General features: G+C 46.5%; 1 protein-coding gene across 5 annotated transcripts in view; it reads right to left on the reverse strand.

Annotated features, from left to right (window-relative positions):
• The window catches only part of LOC140453171 (RNA-binding Raly-like protein), a 1408367-nt gene that overhangs the window by 380270 nt on the left and 1008023 nt on the right, over nucleotides 1-20074 (reverse strand). For all 5 annotated transcript variants that reach the window (XM_072547650.1, XM_072547651.1, XM_072547653.1 and 2 more), the window contains one exon: nucleotides 17558-17633. In XM_072547650.1, the coding sequence (XP_072403751.1) occupies nucleotides 17558-17633 (76 nt within the window). The remainder of the gene's footprint in view (nucleotides 1-17557; nucleotides 17634-20074) is intronic.

Consider the following 20074-nt stretch of genomic DNA (forward strand, 5'->3'; position numbering starts at 1 on the left):
CTGACTGGGTGTGGCAGGACTGCAGAGCTTAGAAGTGATCTGTTGGTTGTGGGATTGCTTTTGGACTGTTTTATATTGGCATGAAACTACTCCTGTGTTACAGCTTTATCATTCTCAGGCATGGCCTGGTGCTGCTCCTGGCATGCCCTCCTGTACGCTGTATTGAACTGGGGCTGATCCCCTGGCTTGACGGTAATGGTCGAGTGGAGGATATGTCGAGCCATGAAGGTACAGGTTGTGGCGGAGTATAATTCTGCTCCTGTTGATGGCCCCCACAGGCCCTCATCACCACCCAATCTTGAATCACTCAGTCTAGTTGCTCCCAAGTCCAAGTTCATTGAGCTGACCATAGGTGAGGCAACAGATGAGGCAGTGCAGTTGATTTTGACCCTCCAATGCTAGGCACTGGATGCAGCAAATCTGTAACCCTTATGTGTACCTGACTATCCTCAGAACACAATCATATTTAACCATGACGCCTTCTATTGTCGAGTAAGCTGCTTCCAGGAATAATGACTGTGACAGCCAGAAAACAATTGTGAAGAACCACAACTGGTTCACTAATGTTCTTTCCAGAGGGAAGTCTGCCGTCCATTCGTGATCTGGCCCACATGTGACTCTAGGCCATGGTTGGTTGACTCTTACTTACTCACCGACATGGCCGAACTAGTCACTCAGTACAAGGACGGTTAGGAGTGCCTGACAAATGCATACCTTGCTCACAATGTCCACATCCCGTGAAAGAATGAATGTGAAAAAGAATTCCAGAATGGCCTTAAATATCTAGACTAACTAGGTTAGGCATAGCCAGCATCTGTGGAACAGTAACCCAGCAACACACACACACACTCACACACACACACACACACACACTCACACACACACACACACACTCACACACACACACTCACACACACACACACACACACACTCACACGTACACTCACACACACACACACTCACACACTCACACACACATACACACACACACACACAAACACACTCACACGTACACTCACACACACACACACTCACACACTCACACACACACACACACACACACACTCACACACACACACACACACTCACATGTACACTCACACACACACTCACACACACACACTCACACACACACACACACACACACTCACACGTACACTCACACACACTCACACACACACACACACTCACACACACACACACACACTCACACGTACACTCACACACACACACAGACACACACACACACATGCGCACTCACACACACGTACACACACACACACACACTCACACACACACACAAACACACTCACACGTACACTCACACACACACACACTCACACACACACACACTCACACGTACACTCACACACACACACACTCACACACTCACACACACACACACACACACTCACACACACACACACTCACACACACACACACACACTCACACGTACACTCACACACACACACACTCACACACACACACACACACTCACACGTACACTCACACACACACAGAAACACACACACACACACTCACACACACACTCACACACACACACACACACACTCACACACACACACACACACTCACACACACACACACTCACACACACACACTCACACACACACACACACACTCACACTCACACACACACACACACACACGCACACACACTCACACACACACACACACACACTCACACACACACTCACACACACACTCACACTCACACACACGCACACACTCACACACACACACACACACACACACTCACACACACACACACACACTCACACACACACACACACTCACACACACACACACACACTCACACACACACACTCACACACACACACTCACACTCACACACACACACAGACACACACACACACATGCGCACTCACACACACACACACTCACACACTCACATGCGCACTCACACACACACAGACACGCACACACATACACACACACACAGACACACACACACACGCACGTTTACACTCACTCACACACACAGACACACACACACTCACACAGACTCACACACACACAGACACACACACACAGACACACACAGACACACACACAGACACACACACACACTCACACACACAGACACACACACAGACACACACACTCACACAGACACAGACACACACACACTCACACACAGACACACACATTCACAGACACACACAGACACACACACTCACTCACGCACACACACACTCACGCACACACAAACATACACACACTCACGCACACACACATACACATGCTCACATACACTCATTCACGCACACGCACTCTCACACTCTCTCACACACATCCACACACACTTACACAAACACACACTCACTCACACACACCCACACACACGCACATGCACACACACTCTCTCTCACACACACACACGCACATGCACGCACGCACACACACACTCACTCACACTCTCTCACACACGTGTACTTTCTCTCTCTCACACACACACACAGACAGAAATAACTGGGTATTTTCAGGCAAAGAAATCTTGAATCCCCTCAAAATGCAGGCAAACCGATCCGTTTTACTTGCACTCAAGTCTGTAGGGCAGACTAATGGGGGAAGCACATGAGAATCCCCTATATGTGACGCAACAACTTGTTACTAATCAGCAACCAATCTGAGGCATTGAAGCTTTAAGGTAGACATTGAGATAGATGCACATCAAGTTTCGCCCTTGATCATCCTGCACAAGCTGGCTCTGTTCCAGTGGTTACAAAACTGTTCATTTGAGCATAGTTCATCACAGACGCCAGCCATAATAAATCATCTTAACTACCTTCCTCCTGAGTCAACATCTGCTCACACCCAGTGCTCAGGCAAGTGAGGAACAATCCGGTTTGAAGAGGACTTTGGGATGCAGTCAGTGAGTAATTTGAGACGTGAGAGGTGTCGCATGTTCAGGGAGAACCCATGACGTTAGACGTCTGGCTCTCACATCTCTCCACCATTGGAGTTTTCTTCACCTCCCATCTTGGTCTTTTAGGGAGTAACCAATAAGAGGTTGATGCCTGCAATTAGTCATTCACTGCACTTTCATTCAGTTGAACTGGAAAAAGATTGCAAAACGGATCTGAGAGACCTGACACATGGATCACAGAAGTTAGCATTGAGGAGGCAGTAGAATGTCAGCAGACTGGTTACCATTTTTGAGAAGATTTGTAGCTCAGGTTGAGGTTCAGGTTGTAAGTTTGCTCGCTGAGCTAGAAGGTTTGTTTTCAGAAGTTTTGTCACCATCATGGTAACCCACCAACCCATCAACACACTGAAACTGCTACTGATGAACCTAACTAAAGGACTCTATACTAACGACCAGCAAAACAAAAGTCATTTACAAAATATCATGCAAGACCTGTAGCAAACCCTACATCGATCAGAAAACTAGCCACCAGAATACACGAACACCAACTAGCCACCAAAAGACATCACCCACTCTCACTAGTATGCTCACATACAGATGAAGGAGGACACCATATTGACTGGGACAACATACCCATCGTAGGGCAGGCTAAACAGAGACATGGACGGGAATTCCTAGAGGCGTGGCATTCAAACCGGAACTCCATTCATACACGCATTGATTTAGACCCCATTGACTAACCTCTGTGAAAAAGAACCAGAAATGATATTACCCATCGTAACAGACCAAGACACATAAATAGAAAGTGGGACAGAACACCAGCCCTTCATCGGAGGCTCACTGATGATGTTACCTAGCACGGTGACGAAATGTCTGAAAACAAACCTTCCAGCTCAATGAGCAAACTGTCAACCTGTCGGCAGACTGCAAGAACAATGGAATATAAAATAGGAAAGATTTCCTATGATTGGGTGAATCATTGGCATGATTGCGGGCATGCTGCACCTGGACATGGTGAGGTTGGCGACAGAATGGGCACAGGATGATAACTTAGCTCAACCCGGCCACCTTCACCAGAATGATGTTCTGGGTGGGAAAAGCCTTTGTGCATTGTCGCTATTTGAGGACCTCACATGATAACCAATCACCCCTTAAGGGACTCTGAAAAGGGGGTCAGATGGCTCAATTGGCAATGCAGTGTGATGCCAACAGTGTGGGTTCAATCCCTGTAATGGCTGAGGATAAGGACTCTCCTTCTCAACCTCTCCCCTTTCCTGAGGCACAGTGACCCTCAGTTTAAACCACCACCTCTCTCTGTCTCTAATGAGAGGGCATGCCTTATGGTTTAGTTGGACCAGGGTGACTTCACTGTTACTAAGGTCCTCATCCAGAGAGTGAGGGATGCACCCAGTTGGTGGTGGACCATGTGGATGGTCCTGGTAACTGCTACACCATGGGTGGCTGGACACTATCGATCAAAGACCAACCAGGTGTCGACAGATGTGAAGCTAGAAAAGCCCAGCAGGTCAGACAGCATCCGAGGAGTCAATGTTTCGGGCTGAAACCCTTCATTGATATGTTGACTTTCCCGCTCCTAGGATGCTGCCTGACCTGTTGGGCATCTCAAGCTTCACCCCTATTGACTCTGGCTTCCCGCATCTGCAGCCCTTACTGTCTCCAAGCCGATCAGTGTCTGAATGAGGGACGAGGGATCAGGGAATGCAAGAAGCTTCACGGCACGTTCAGAAATTTGCATCCATTCTTTGCCATCTCGGACAAAAGTAGCATTCTAGAATTTGTGATAGTTACAGTCACCAGGGGAGTGCGACGGAGCAAATTGGTGGAGCTCCAGGCAACGTTCCCTCTAATTTGTTTCCTGGCTGCTGTGAGCACTAAGGACTGTTGCACATCAGTGACTTCCAGAGTCAAAGTGGCAAAGCTACCCTGATGAAGGAGCGACGCTCCGAAAGCTAGTGCTTACCATTAAACCTGTTGGGCTCTAACCTGGTGTTGTGTGATTTTTAATTTTATTCACCCCAGTCCAACACCAACATCTCCACATCATGTTGGAAACTGAGAAACACACTGTTAGGAGGGGACAGCAAGAAGACCAATTGTCGAACTGGGGTGACCAACTCTGCATGAGCACCTTGCTGGACGTGTCATTGCCTGACAACTTGCCTCCGCTAGTCTCTCCTCCACAGCGACTAATGTCGGTCGCTTAGATATCACCCAACCTCACTCTACTGCACCCGAAGTGAATCAACCAGATCGGAGGATTCCTCACCATCAGCGCAGCCACACTCCCAAGTGCAGTCACCCTATAGCTATGAGCAGAATTGTTCAAAGAAAACTCTTTGTCACCCGGACAAATCACAGAGCGAAGAGTGGTGTTTGAAGGTGACAGGTCTCAGTTTTGACAGGTACTCCCATTGAGGGTCAGGTCATTGCTCAAGCGCACCAGCCTCTCTGTCGACTTGTCCCCTGCATCAGCCAGTGTGTAACTACTTGAGTGAAAGAAGCTCTCTGGTGTTGTTTGGAATCTTCAGTCATTCAATCTGCAGTAGGGGTGGAATAGAACGAGATGTTTCTTTTTTTTATATCCACACTTTAATTTGACATTTCCCACAGGGATGCACACAGCAAGAAATGAGTTACATTTGAGGGATTGTCCCACCGCTCTCTGTGGGAGAAGCTGAGGAACAGCTATAAAACACTGTCTTCAGCACTGAGTGGCCAAAAGGTCAGAAAAGACCTTTGCCTCGTTAAAACTGCCTTAAGAAGGCAGGACTCTGCAGTTTCTTTCTGTCACAGGAAATGTGGCAGGCACATTTGTTGAGGTGGCCAGGGGGCACTGTGAGTGTTGCTTGGGTAAGCTATTTCACAGCTCCCTTTGTTGAAGGAGAGTGTACAGTGCCTGTTGATAGGAATTTTGCGGGGAATTTTGCACGGAATTCATATCAATTCCACCAGCCGGTCATTTGAAATCATAACGCCTTGCTTCAAACCGCAAACGTAACTGGAATCCTTCCGGGCCCTGGGCCACACAGAACGCAGTCTGTTCATTTTGCTCTCTCTCCCCTCCCTGTCCTCGAATCCCTTCACTCTCCTCAAACTGCGGTCAGTTACAGCAGGACCAGTGACGGCAGGAGGGTGTCTGGGTGGTCAGTGTGTGCGCACAGCTGTTTGGGCTGAGTTGGGCCCACTCTCGGTTCAGTTTACAGAGTTACACACCCCCCAAGTGCAAAACGCCATCTTTAATCCCCTCTTATTTCTCAATATTGTGTCTGTTTCTGTTCAGAAAGCACCAGCGCAATATCTCATTCCTCCAATTGCATTTTTGATGGTTAAACGTGCTTAAAAGGACAGGAAGCAGCTTTAGCCTGAAGTTGATTGCGAAGAGTAAGTTTTGTTTCAATTAGCACTGTCTGATTGCAACCTTAAATACTTAATACTATCACAGCATCAACTGGATCACTGTCCTCTGTAAGGCTGTACTGTTTTTAGCAGAGATAGTGCGGAACATGAGAATAAGAACAGACAATTCAACTTTCAAGCTCGCTGCGCCGTACAGATAGATCACGGCTGACTTGAATCTCCATTTCATTTACTCACTTTGGCTCCAATTCCCTTGATACCCTCACGTAATAGGAATATATCCATCTCAGTCTTCAGAGTCTCCAATGAGCCCTTGTGTAAAAAGGTGCTCCCCGAGTTCACTCCGAATCTTCCGTAACCCAATCCTTTCACCGTATTTAACAAATAAATTTGGATCAATTTAATGTGCAGTTTGCACATTCTCCCTGTGTCTGCGTGGGTTTCCTCCAGGTGCTCCGGTTTCTTCCAACAGTCCAAAGATATGCAGGTTAAGTGTAATGACCATGCTAAGTTGACCCATAGTGCTCAGGGAAGTGCAGGTTAGATGGATGAGTTATGGGAAATGCATGATTACAGGGATAGGGTAGAGGGGTAGGTCTGCATGGGATGCTGTTCCGTGGGTCAGTGTGGACTCAATGGGCCAAATGGCCGGCTTCCACACTGGAGATATGCTTTCATCCCTCTCGACCCTGAAGCCATTCTCGTGAAATTGCACTGGGCCCCCTTCCAAGGCTGGCGGAGGTCCCAGCGCCCAGACTGGACCATAGCGCTCTCACTAAGGGCGAAGCAGAGATTTAGCCAGCAGCAACAAATAACTGTGTATTCCAGACCCTTTTGAGATAGATTGTCAACAATGTGGTGGCGCTGTGACATGGCTCCCTCACAGTCCAAGTTTCTCTGGCAATGTGCATACTGCAGTCTGGAGCTGTGAACACTGATGAATGATAAAAAGGAGACTGAGATGTGAAAGCGTTTCATCCTGCACTCATCAGAACGAGGATGTAGGAGAAAGCTTTGAGTCCTAGTTGAAGGAAATCAGAACCTCAGTCGCCACTTAGACATTGCTGAAATGATGCTGGACCTTGGTGCTTTCAGCACATCCTGATTCTGTTGAGTAGAGGATAAAAAGCTTTAATGTCTAATCTCCTTTTAGCAATGTCTAAGTGGTGACTGAGGTTCCCATTTCCTTTCCACACGTAACTGATAGGGTATCTCTCCCCCCTGGTGATACCTACCATTTTAACATGCACTGCAAAGGCTTACGAGGTTGATAATCGATCGGATTGGCCAAGTGATGAACACACCTTCCTTGTATATCAAGTCCTGCATTCCAAGCTTTCAGCTGAGAGGCAGGGACTGGGCCCAGAAAATCTGATCAGCTGTAAACAGAGCCGTGCATGACTGAAGCATGTGGGCTGAAATAGCTCAATTGGGACAGGGTGTGAGTGAGGTTTAAGGTCATTCGCAGAACAAGCAAGATGTTTCCATTTCAGTGTTGCTTTAGGGCTCTAAGCAGCACAATGTGACCTCTGAGCTAGAAGATCTGGGTTCAACTCCTACCTGCTCCAGAGACATGTAGTAACATGCCTGAACACATTGAATAAAATATATCTCTGAGTGAAGTATTTATTCCCTGCATCTAGTCTTGACATAGGTCTTATCCATCAGTGAGACCCACAATCACTGATGATTGGTCTGAGAGTCTTTGTATCAGTAACAAACTCAAAATGATGACCAAAGGAAACATCCTTCTCTTGCACTTCCTCCCCCGTTTAATGTTTTAATAATAGATTGTTTTTGCTTTCTAGTTTAATTCAATCTCAGACAGATTTTATTGCTACAGCGGTTGCTCGTTGTTTGAATTCGCTCAGATTTTCCAAACAGGTGTCAACCTTGCAAGTTTTATTAGATATACAGAGAGTACTGGGGCAGCACAGTGGCTCAGTGGTTAGCACTGCTGCCTCACAGCGCCAGGGACCCAGGTTCGATGCCAGCCTTAGGCAACTATGTGGAGTTTGCACATTTACCCCATGTCTGCGTGGGTTTCTTCTGGGTGCTCCCATTTCCTCCCACAGTCCAAAGCTGTGCAGATTAGGTGAATTGGCCATGTTAAATTGCCCACAGTGTCCAGGGAAGTGCAGGTGATGTAGATTAGTCGTGGGAAATGCAGGGTTACAGGGTATGGGTGGGATGTGCTTTGGATGGTTTGTGTGGACTCGATGGGCCGAATGGCCTGCTTCCACACTGTCGGGATTTTGCATGTTGCGAAAGGAATAGAGTTGAATGTGGGGGCATAAAAGTCACATCACTCAATTCATAATCCAAAGCCTAGGCTAATGACTGTGCGGTGTGAGGTCCAAGCCCACCATGATAGTTGGTGAGGTTTATTTAATAACTGAATTGAACGTTGATCTCAGTAATGTTATCAATTGTTATAATAAACCCATCTGGTTCATTAAGATCATACAGAGAAGGAAATCTCCCATCCTCACCTGGTCTGGCCTACACGTGACTCCAAACTCCACAGCAATAGGGTGCCCTCTGAAATGGCCGAGATAGCCACTCAGTTCAGGGGCAGTTAGGGATGGGCAATAAATGCTGGCCTTGCCTGGGCACCCGCGTCCCATGAAAGATTAATTTCTTTTAAAACATTCTCAGCCGCAGGGTTGAATGTTAAGATAGATGATACTTGCAAGGGTGAGAAAGATCACTTATTGAAGACAATGCAGCGCAAAAGCAGGTGAGGAGTAAGGAGTCCAGGCTGATGCCCTGACTTCCACACTTGGTTTGGGATGTGTGACTTTTATCTCTCTATTTCTTTCATTTATCCCCTGTCCCCTAACACTTGAGGGGGTCAGTTTCTTTTGTAGAATCTGGCTGATTGTGTTGACTGTTAATTGCCTGACACCAACATTTCTCAAACATATGACCCATTGTCTTGCCAGGCCACATCTTGCCTGGTTATAGTGGCTTGCTACCCCTGTCTTTATTGCACTCTGTTAGCTCAAGGGTCAAACTTGAGCTGTTACCACTACATTGGGCACAGGTTTTTATCTATCAAGCTGCTGGGGTGATACAGTTTATAATATCAATTATGGAACAGACCAAACCCCCCTCAAAATATACCATGGAGACAGCCTAGACCTTAACTTGTGCCTTATTTAGACGCGTTCCAGACATGATTCATTTGGTCACACTATAAGCAGAACACACTTCATTTCTTACATCGTAGCTCGAACACAAACTGAAAAAGAATTGGCAGAATTTTAACTCAATTGAGTTACCTCACAAAATAATGTATTATTTAACTAGTCATCATCAGCTGTCCCAATATAGCAGCATCCCATAAACGCACCCTTGGCAAAGACAAATTCAGCCAAACAGCTTTCCCTCATTTGCTCCAGTCCAGGAGAAAGATCCCCGACACGAGGAATCCAGCAGCAGAGAGAGAAAATGCAATGTTTTTGCAGCAGCAGAGAGACAGCTGTATCTAGCAGCTTCAATTCCCAACGTCAACAACTGAAAGCAAATCTCACACCTGGGTCTGTGTGAGTCTGACCCCAATCACTCATGCTGCATGTGTCTTAATTTAAAACAAAAACCCAGCGCTATTTACTCTGCTTTCCTTACAGCAGACACCTCACCACCAGGTTTACAATATCCCTCTTCAAGAGAAACGGGACAGAACAAAATCGCTCTTAAAGGCACATATTGTCACCCTTTGGAATTGTTGGACAATAAAGACCGAGGCCCATCCAGTTCACCCTTACGTCGCCACCTACCAACGGCTCGACTGCGAGCTGGAGAGCCGACCTATCCAGGGAAGAGCTGTCAAACCACCTTCCAAGCAGGCATTGGTGAGGACACCCTAGCCAGGAAGCAAGACCCCAGAGGTGAAATTACTGTCAAGCAAGGACTCTCAGCCAATCAGAGGCCGGATATTCTTCCATTCAGCACCAACTTGGTGAAGGAATAGCAGCCCTGGACCCCCTGAACCACAAGGACAGAGGTCCGCCATGTCACTGTGACACAGTCAACACTTGCTTTGAGGAAACATTTCTCAAAAGTTCCTCAGCTTCCCTTTTAGCTGAGCCTATCTAGCCTCTTTGGTGCAGTTTCGGTGAGCAGGCTATAGGCCTGACAGAGACAATGTTTATTGCACACAGAAAAACAAGACCTTGACCTCTGCGTGATTTTTGATTCAGAGATTCTAAGGCAAGGCGATGGATTGAAGTTCAGGAAACACATACTATTATGAACACAGGGCAACAGGAATTCACAGAGTGCGGCCGAGACATCAATACTGGTCAAGATTGCATATTATTCCGGGGTTTCGGCAATCGCTGATCAACTGGAACTGCAACCCCATGCAATGGTGAGGGGCCTGAACAGTTTCTATCTATGCTTGTTGGAGCCTTCACCCAGCACCACCCACACAGGACACCCTTCTCTCCACTTGGCCATTAATGACCCTCTTGTTCCTGTTCAATCATGTGCCCAACAATCATATGTCCAGACAAATACCATGTCATTCTCACAGTCTCAGAGGCTTTGTGTACAAACTGGCAGAGATTCTGGGACTCACCCAGATCCTTTAGGAATCACAGGTCCACCTCCTGGTCGCTGCTGGAGAGCACCAGGAGGAAAATACATTGGGGTTTTAGAGTACCGTGTGCCTTCCTCACAACTGCATGGACTGTTTCAGTTTCACCTGGGGGAAAAGTGCTGGGAGGATGGAAAACAGGATGAGGCATCTGGCGGAAGAGAGATTTGGAGGGGGGGTGGTGGGGGGGAGCTGCTGAAAGCCCATAATGAAACATCCAGGAATGTGTCTACACAGAAATTGGCAATCACAGCTCCTGTGAAAGCGCAGCAATTCCCTCGGCGCTGATTCTGCCGACTTTGAGCAAGGCTTTAATCAGTCAGGTGAGTGCTGGCATCTCTACAGATGTTGATAATTAAATGATAATGATCTCATCTCTCAAAACTGAATCCAGCTCGTTCCCAACTTGCTCCCCTCTCCTGCTGCGCAGACCCAAGGCAGTGCAATCCTTCCTTACTTCATTTTCTTTTCAGCCATGAGAATGAATGTTCCCAATTGCTGAGTTGCTCCAGGTAGCCAGGGGGAATTGAGTTTTGTTTTCTTTTCCGGGGATTTTTGATTAGTCCCACTTTCACTGACATTAAGAGACCAATTGAAGTTACAAGCCCCCAAAGAGGAAAATAAATTCCTCCATATAAACACACTGATTAAAAAAAAACGAATGACAGTGAGGGAGAGAGAGAGAGAGAGGGAGGAATCTGTTATGTGGGGAACACCAGGCCCTACAATAAAACCAGAAGAGGTTTGTAAAATATTATCAGAAAAACACACTACCGCAGGTATCAAAAGTTGGAGACGAAAATAATTAATTCATAACTGGTGCAGCCCTGGGATTAACGCGATGGAAATTGGTTTTGTAAAGGATTGCTATCTGTCTATACATACAAAAATCAATAGCTGAGGGATTTTCAACCTCATTCCATTATGTTTTGTGATTTCTTCAGCGTATAAAAGTTCAGGTGAGAATGCCCAGATTGGGTCCCTTTGCAAAACAGACTGAGAAGGCAAAGTGAATTCTGCGGCACTTTGGCTTTAGTGGTTAGCACTGCTGCCTCACAGTGCCAGGGGCCCAGGTTCAAATCTACCCTCGGGCAATTGCCTGGGTGGAGTGTGCATGTCCTCTGTGTGGGTACCCTCCAGACGGACATGCCTCCTCCCAAAGATATGCAGGTTAAGTGGGTTGGCCGTGCTAAATTGCTCCTAGTGTCCAGGGATGTGTAGGTTAGGTGCATTAACCATGGGAAATGCAGGGTTACAGGGGCAGGGATGGGTCTGGGTTGGATGCTCTTCAGAGGGTCGGTGTGGACTCAATGGGCCAAATGGCCTACTCCCACACTGTAGGGATTCCATCCATGAAATGGATCCCCTGTTGGCTTGGGTCAGGTCTCACAAAGGCCCAAGGCTTCAGTACATCTAGGGTTTTTTATTGACCTCCACTATAACAGCTTCAGGAGCAGCGATAGAAATTGTGGGCCATAGTGCTGCCCCGACCATATACAGTGTTGCCCAATTCCCCCCAATCTAAACACCCCCTAAATCCCTGCTCCCTGATATTGGATCCTGCCGAACCTCCCCAGTCCTGAGCCCTGAACAGCAGGATAGGATTTCTCAACAGTGGTTAAAAATGTGTTGCTGGAAAAGCGCAGTAGGCCGGGCAGCATCAAAGGAGAAGGAAAATCGACGTTTCGGGCATAAGCCACTCTTCAGGAAACCCACCTGTAGTTCCACCTGCCTGCTCCTGGCCCATATCCCTCCAAACATTGAATGGTTTCAGGGAGGAGTTACTTATAATTCTTAGGGCTAGAAGGGATCAAAGGGTATGGGGTGGAGATGACATTGGTCTTTCAAAATTTGCATGGTTGTAATTAATTAATTGATGTTTCCCCCACAGGTGGGTTTACCACTGGTACAGGAATGAGATGGGGCCTTTACAGAAGAATTTAGAACTAGGGTCGCTGTTTAAATATAAAGGGTTGTCCATTTAAGATAAGAGCCAAGGACAACCTTTCTCCCCACACAGAGGAACTCACACCTTCAAAAGGCAGGGGACGGAGACTTTTTGAATATTTTTTTATGCAGGGACGGGGTGGACTCGCAACCAAAAACAGAAACCGCAAAGAACTGCAGATGCTGGAAATCTGAAACAAAAGCAGAAATCGCTAGAGAAACTCACCAGAGAGAAGAGAGAAGCCGAATTAATGTTTTGCATCCAGTGACCCTTCTTCAGTTGGATTCTTGTTAAAACAAGGGGGTGAAAGGTCATCGGGGGCGGATGCTCTTGTGGAGTAACCAGTTGAGATTGGTCAGGTCTTATCGAATGGTGAAGTGGGTGCAAGGATCCATGTGACTTGACCCTACTCTTTAGTCATATGCTCCTATATAGCCAGGGAGCTCTATGTAGGTTGGGGAGCTTCAAAGGAATGGAGATAGATGACAAGGTCAGATTTCCCATGGCTCTGTCTCCACCAAGTCAACCTAACTCAGTGGGTGTAGCAAGGGTGTACGTCCATTAACCTTTTACTCTTCACCCTCAGCTGAACCCCAACCCTGAGCCACAGGGAGTTGGCGGAAGAAGTTAGCCTCCCTTCCTGTTCTTTGTCACTACTCATCCCGTTAAATACTCTCGGAAAAGAAAAACAATACTCCTGACTTCGATCTATAAAGCAGCTCGAAGATTTGGCAACACCTCAAGGTACTTTGGATGACCCTCATAACGCCAGACATTGACCGGGAGTTGAACGTGAGGTGGGTTTTCAGAAAAATCTGGAGAAATGGAAAGCAAGACGGAAGGGTTTGAGAAATTGGGGCTGGGGGCACGAGCCACTGAAATTCCAGGGCTCAGGCAACTGAAGGTGATTCACTGAGAAATACTCAAAAGGTTAACATCTGCTGTGTTGCGAGGTGAGAGTATATTACAGCGATAGACAGGGATTTTGCAAATAAGATTAGATTCCCTACAGTGTAGAAACAGGCCCTTCGGCCCAATCAGTTCACACCAACACTCTGAAGAGTAACCCAGCCAGACCCATTACCCTCTGACTAATGCCCCCTAACACTATGGGCAATTTAGAATGGCCAATTCACCTAACCTGCACATCTTTGGACTGTGGGAGAAAACCAGAGCACCTGGAGGAAACCCATACAGACACAGGTAGAATGTGCAAACTCCACACAGACAGTCGCCCCAGGCTGGAATCGAACCTCGGACCCTGGTGCTATAAGGCAACAGTGCTAACCACTCAACCACCACACCACCCCTAAAGGATGAGAATTCTTCCGTTAGAATCCTTACTTGCCCAGGATCAGCGAGCACAGGGTTATAAGGGAAGGAGACTTGGTGTGAGTTAAGAAGAGCTTTGAATGGTCTTAAGTTTACAAAGTGGTGAAGGTCAGAGGTCAGGGATGTGCTGGAATAGTCAGAGAACATCAGAGGCAAGGGAACAAGAGATTCAGCAGTAAATGAGCTGAGATTGAACTGGACAGCAGCGATGTTACTGAGGTGGAAATAAGTAATCTTAGTGAGGACATGCACATGTGGTCGGAATCTGATTTTTGGGTTAAATGTGACTCCAAATTTCGGAAATCTTCTGGATGAGCTTCAGTTGTCAGTAACTGAAGACACTAACTTTGAGTTTGAACTGAAGGTGAACGAGACTAAACTTATCACCCTGTTATTCTGTAAACAATACACATCAAAAACTAATGGACAAATTGGGGATGACCCAAGAAAGGACTGGGCAGTTTTAGCAAGACTATGGGCCCAGATTGCAGGATTCTTTCTAAAGGATCTGTTGGCATTGAAAGACAAAAGGGACTGAAATTTTGTTGGCATGTTGTTCCATTTGCAATATTGTTGATTTGTTTCAGAATGTTCTGGATTGTCTCAGCTGATACGGTGCAAATTGTTGCAGCTATCAAAATGCGAGCAGAGTTTTCAGAACAGGTTGTCAGAATTGTATTGGCCTGAAGCTTCCTCAGTGAGACACTAGTTCTGAATAAACAAAAACCCCTTTTTCTCACTGCTTTATTGTTTCGGGGCATCGAGCACGCAGGGAAAAGCTTAAAGGAAGAGCTCATTCATAGGCACAAGATTGAGGTAACAGCATTGGCTGCGGTATGGAGACCACGGAATGTCCTCTTCACTTTTTCCAATATTTAATTTGAGGAACTTTCAGCTCATTGAATGATGGGGGAAGCAGATTGATGATTTCATGGCTGTAGAGGAATTGGTGTTACTGTAGATTAGATTCCCTACAGTGTAGAAATAGGCCCTTCGGCCCAACAAGTCCATACCGACCCTCCAGGGAATAACCCAACCAGACCCATTTCCCTCTGACTAATGCACCTAACACTACAGGCAATTTAGCGTGGCCAATTCACCTGACCAGCACATCTTTGGACTGTGGGAAGAAACCAGAGCACCCGGAGGAAACCCACATAGACACGGGGAGAATGTGCAAACTCCACACAGACAGTCGCCCCAGGCTGGAATCAAACCCTGGTCCCTGGTGCTGTGAGGCAGCAGTGCTAACCACTGAGCCATCGTGCCACCCATTCCCAATTGCTGGTTTCTGATGATGCCCAGCTTTAAGAATAGTCACTTGGATACGGGTGGCAAAAGAGGAGCTGAATTCCTGTTCTTGACGGTTATCATTGACTCTGGTTGGAAAATGTGCATATAAGACCATAAGACCATAAGACCATAAGACACAGGAGTGGAAGTAAGGCCATTCGGCCCATCGAGTCCACTCCGCCATTCAATCATGGCTGATGCGCATTTCAGCTCCACTTACCAGCGTTCTCCCCATAGCCTTTAATTCCTCTAGACAACAAGAACCTATCAATCTCGGCCTTGAAGACATTTAGCGTCCCGGCTTCCACTGCACTCCGTGGCAATGAATTCCACAGGCCTACCACTCTCTGGCTGAAGAAATGTCTCCGCATTTCCGTTCTGAAATGACCCCCTCTAATTCTAAGGCTGTGTCCACAGGTCCTAGTCTCCTCGCCTAACAGAAACAATTTTCTAGCATCCACCTTTTCAAAGCCATGTATTATTTTGTACGTCTCTATTAGATCTCCCCTTAATCTTCTAAACTCCAACGAATACAATCCCAGTATCCTCAGCCGTTCCTCATATGCTAGACCTGTCATTCCAGGGATCATCCGTGTGAATCTCCGCTGGACACGTTCCAGTGCCAGTATGTCCTTCCTGAGGTGTGGGGACCAAAACTGGACACAGTACTCCAAATGGGGCCTAACCAGAGCTTTATAAAGTCTTAGTAGTACATCTCTGCTTTTATATTCCAACCCTCTTGAGATATGTTCCCATCCAGATAGGGACAGGGACAGGCTCACCCAGCCTGGCTGCTCAGAACGGTGAAATAACCATTCAACAGTCAATGTCGAGGATCCCAAATGGAAACTGACAAATCAGACCAGGTACCAGTTGGGGCCAGAGTTACCTGTGAGACTTATAACCCATAGAGAGGAAGAAAAGAACAATTGTAATCTTGATAAAGTTAATTCATCCCTTTGACCTATTTGAGAAACAAAACTCATAGATGATCTGGCAAAGAAGGAGCCCATTCTGCCCATCTAGGACATTGCTGGCTCTTTGAACAAACCATCAAACTAGTCACACTCTTCTGCACTTTTCCCATTGTCTTGCACTTTTTAATTTCCCTATAACTAATTGCCTTCGTAAAGTTATTTATCGGATCTGCTTTCGCGGCCCTTTCCAGAGCGCAGTTGTTAAAAAAATAAGACAAATCACCTCATCTCTTGCTCGCCTCTTTTGTCAGTTGTCTCAAATTTGTGGCAAATCTTATCGACCTTCCCACCACTAGAAACTATTACCCCTTCTTTATTCCATCAAAGTCCTTCTTGGTGTCTTATATTAAATCTTGCCTGAACCTTTCCTTTTCTACGAGATACAATCCCACCTTCTCAACATAACTGAAGTCCCTTATCCTTAGGATCTACAGCTTTGTATCCTGTACGGCAGAAATTCCATGGCTGATTATTACTGAGTGCACACCAGTAGGAGAGTATAAAGCAGGCAAGCTGCTGTAATTTTTGTGTGTGTGTGTGTGTGTGTGTGTGTGTGTGTACATTGTAATTTTTGCTTCAAATACAAAGATTAAGACACGATTATGGACAAGCTTCAGTACCTTGTAACAGAACAGCAAAGGGCTTTGAGAAACCGTCTGCTTTTGCTATAATTGAGAAGGTGGTGAGCGCAGATAAAGGCAAACATGCTGATCCTTTCTCTTTTAAATGAATGCTTTCATGTGCTGGCTGTTACGTGGAGGGTACTCCACCAGACAAAGCAATTTAAAAACTAATTGTGGCTCATAAATTATCTCCCTACAGCATGAAGCCTAAAAAGGAATGTCATTTTTCTTACTTCTCTTTGTTTGTTTAAATCATACGCACTCTCACTCTCCCCTCGTCCCCCCCCCACCCCCCACCTCACCACCAACAACCCACAAATCCCCTCAATGGTTGCTACAGCAACAATAAATCAATTTTCTGTGCTAACAGCTAGCAGATAGTTGCCCACCAGGAAGCTAGTAGCAATGGTGCAGCGGCAGTCTGAGGTAAGTCTCCAGCGCCCTGTGACACAGGTTAGCTATTCCGTCTTTGAACACCACGCTGTACTCACCCATACAAAGCACTGACAGGTCTCTTCTGTCCAGCTTTGGGTCTGTACGGTTTGAGTTCCCCAGCCATATTTATATCTGCAAGTACAGAACACACGAGACAAAAAGAAAAGATGTTTATAGACATCATCCTCTGCAAGACCACCTTCCCAGCAGCTTTGGTGCCCCTGCTACAGGAAAGGTATAAACTTGAGATGAAAACCGAAAAGATTTACAATGATTTTGCCGGGACTGGTGGGTTTGAGCTAGAGGGAGAGGCTGAATAGGCTGAGGCTGTTTTCTCTGGAGCGTCGGAGGCTGAGGGGTGACCTTATGGAGGTTTATAAAACCAGGAGGGGGCATGGATAGGGTAAATAGGCAAGGTCTTTGTCCTAGGCTGGGGGAGGGCAGAGGTCATACTTGGGCTAAGGAAGCGACAGAGTGAAAACAGCTTTGGTCCCCGTTGCTACGAACAAGTGTTTTTAATACATCAGCTGAAGACAAGCTTCCTTTCACTAGGAAACAGAGAATTGAGGGATGACTGGGTAGTAATGTTTAAAATTCCAAAGGGGTTCAATAGAGTAACCGTGCAGAAGACATCCCAGTTTTGTGTGGAGTTCAAAACCTATATATAGGAGAAAGTGAGGACTGCAGATGCTGGAGAGTCAGAGCCGAAATGAATGGAATGGGAAAAGTGCAGCAGGTCAGGCAGTATCCGAGGAGCAGGAGAGTCGACATTTTGGGCATAAGCCCTTCATCAGGATTGACCTAGGGCTTATGCTCGAAACGTCGATTCTCCTGCTCCTCAGATGCTGCCTGACTGGCTGTGCTTTCCCAGCTCCACACTTTTCACCACTAAAAGGATACAGTGCTTTAGGAACCACTCCTACACACAAAGGGTGGTAGATGTGTGGGATTCTCTTCCACAGACAGCAGTGGATGTTGGATCATTTACTAATTGTAAATCTGCGATAGATTTTTTTTTTGTTTCGCAAAGATCATAGAGTCGTACAGCACGGAAACAGACCCTTCGGTCCAACTCGTCCATGCTGACTAGACATCCCAACCCAATCTAGTCCCACCTGCCAGCACCCGGCCCATATCCCTCCAAACCCTTCCTACTCATATACCCATCCAAATGTTGCAATGTTAAATGTTGCAATGTACTAAGGGATTATGGGCCAAAGCCAGGTATGTGGAGTTAGGTCACAGATCAGCCACGAGCTCATTGAATTGTGGAACAGACATGAGGGGCTGAATGCCCCAAGTTGCTTAACAAAATTCCAACAACGAATTCCGGAGAATTGTCTGGAGAATGGACAGAATGATGAATTCACAACCACCCGAGATGAATTACAGATACATGTAGGGGGGTGGGTTGAGATAAACTCATGGAGAGATAGAAGGAGCAGGGTAAGATGGGTTAGGGTGGGAGGAGGCCTCCGTACAGCATGGGCATTGGCACATGACGGGCCGAATGGCCTGTTTCAGTGTTGTAAACGAAACGTAACATTCAGCTTCTAGTCAGAAAGGTGCAGAAATTCAGAATCAGCACAGAGAAAGGTCACTAATCAATTGAATTGCTACCTTCAATAACCGTCAGCTTCACTGAAAGTCATTGCAGAATTGCACAATTTACTCTCTGACAGAATGATCCAGACAAAGCCTCGATTGATTTTGACTGTTCATTCCTTGAGGATGAAAGCTGAGCTTACATGTTCTTTTTAACTTTGCTATTGATTGCTCTGTTACATCTTCCGCTTTGCTTGTGTGTGAATTGCTGCATTCAGTTGTACAGTTGGCAAGAAAATAGGAATTGACTGACTTAAACAGGCTCAAACCCGTCTCACTCGCCATCCGCCACTCTGGCTGGTACATGATTTAATATTTACAGAGTCAACGGCCAATCAGGGCGATCAAAGCCCTATCAATACGTCAACCATGGACCGAGACAAGCCAGGAAGGGGATCCCATTGGTCAAGAGCTTTGAGAACCATCAGTCCAAAATCACTTGATCCTCCAGTGATACAATAGTACAATGTGTCATGTCTCAAATTTTGATTCTGTCCTAAATGTGGTATTTCCTGAAGTATCTCTACATTTGCAAGGCTGTTTATGCAATATCTTTATAACGGTGAAAATATGTGATCTGTGGTCTTTTGCTGCCAATGTTTGTGTTCTTTTTCCATGGAGTTGCAATCTCCATGGTTAATCACAGGTAAATCTCTGTGACATGCCTATCTTGTGCCATTGGTACAGGTGGCATAACCAATCAGGAGCTGGTTTTGGCCACTCAGTCCCTCGAGTCTACTGTACTGTTCACTAAGACATGGCTGATGTGACCATGGCCTCAACTCCATTTTCCTGTCTACTTTCCCCAACCCATTCCACCTCCACATCCACAGCCTCACGCGCATCCCCCCCCCCCCAACTCCCCAAGAGAGAAAAGCAGTTCTCCTCATCGCTGTCTGAAGTGGGGTAGGCGTTGGCCCCTAGTGGTATTATTGGTAGACTATTAATCCAGAAACCCAAGTAATGTT

Source organism: Chiloscyllium punctatum, chromosome 26 (genome assembly GCF_047496795.1).
Source record: "Chiloscyllium punctatum isolate Juve2018m chromosome 26, sChiPun1.3, whole genome shotgun sequence".
NCBI lineage: Eukaryota > Metazoa > Chordata > Chondrichthyes > Orectolobiformes > Hemiscylliidae > Chiloscyllium > Chiloscyllium punctatum.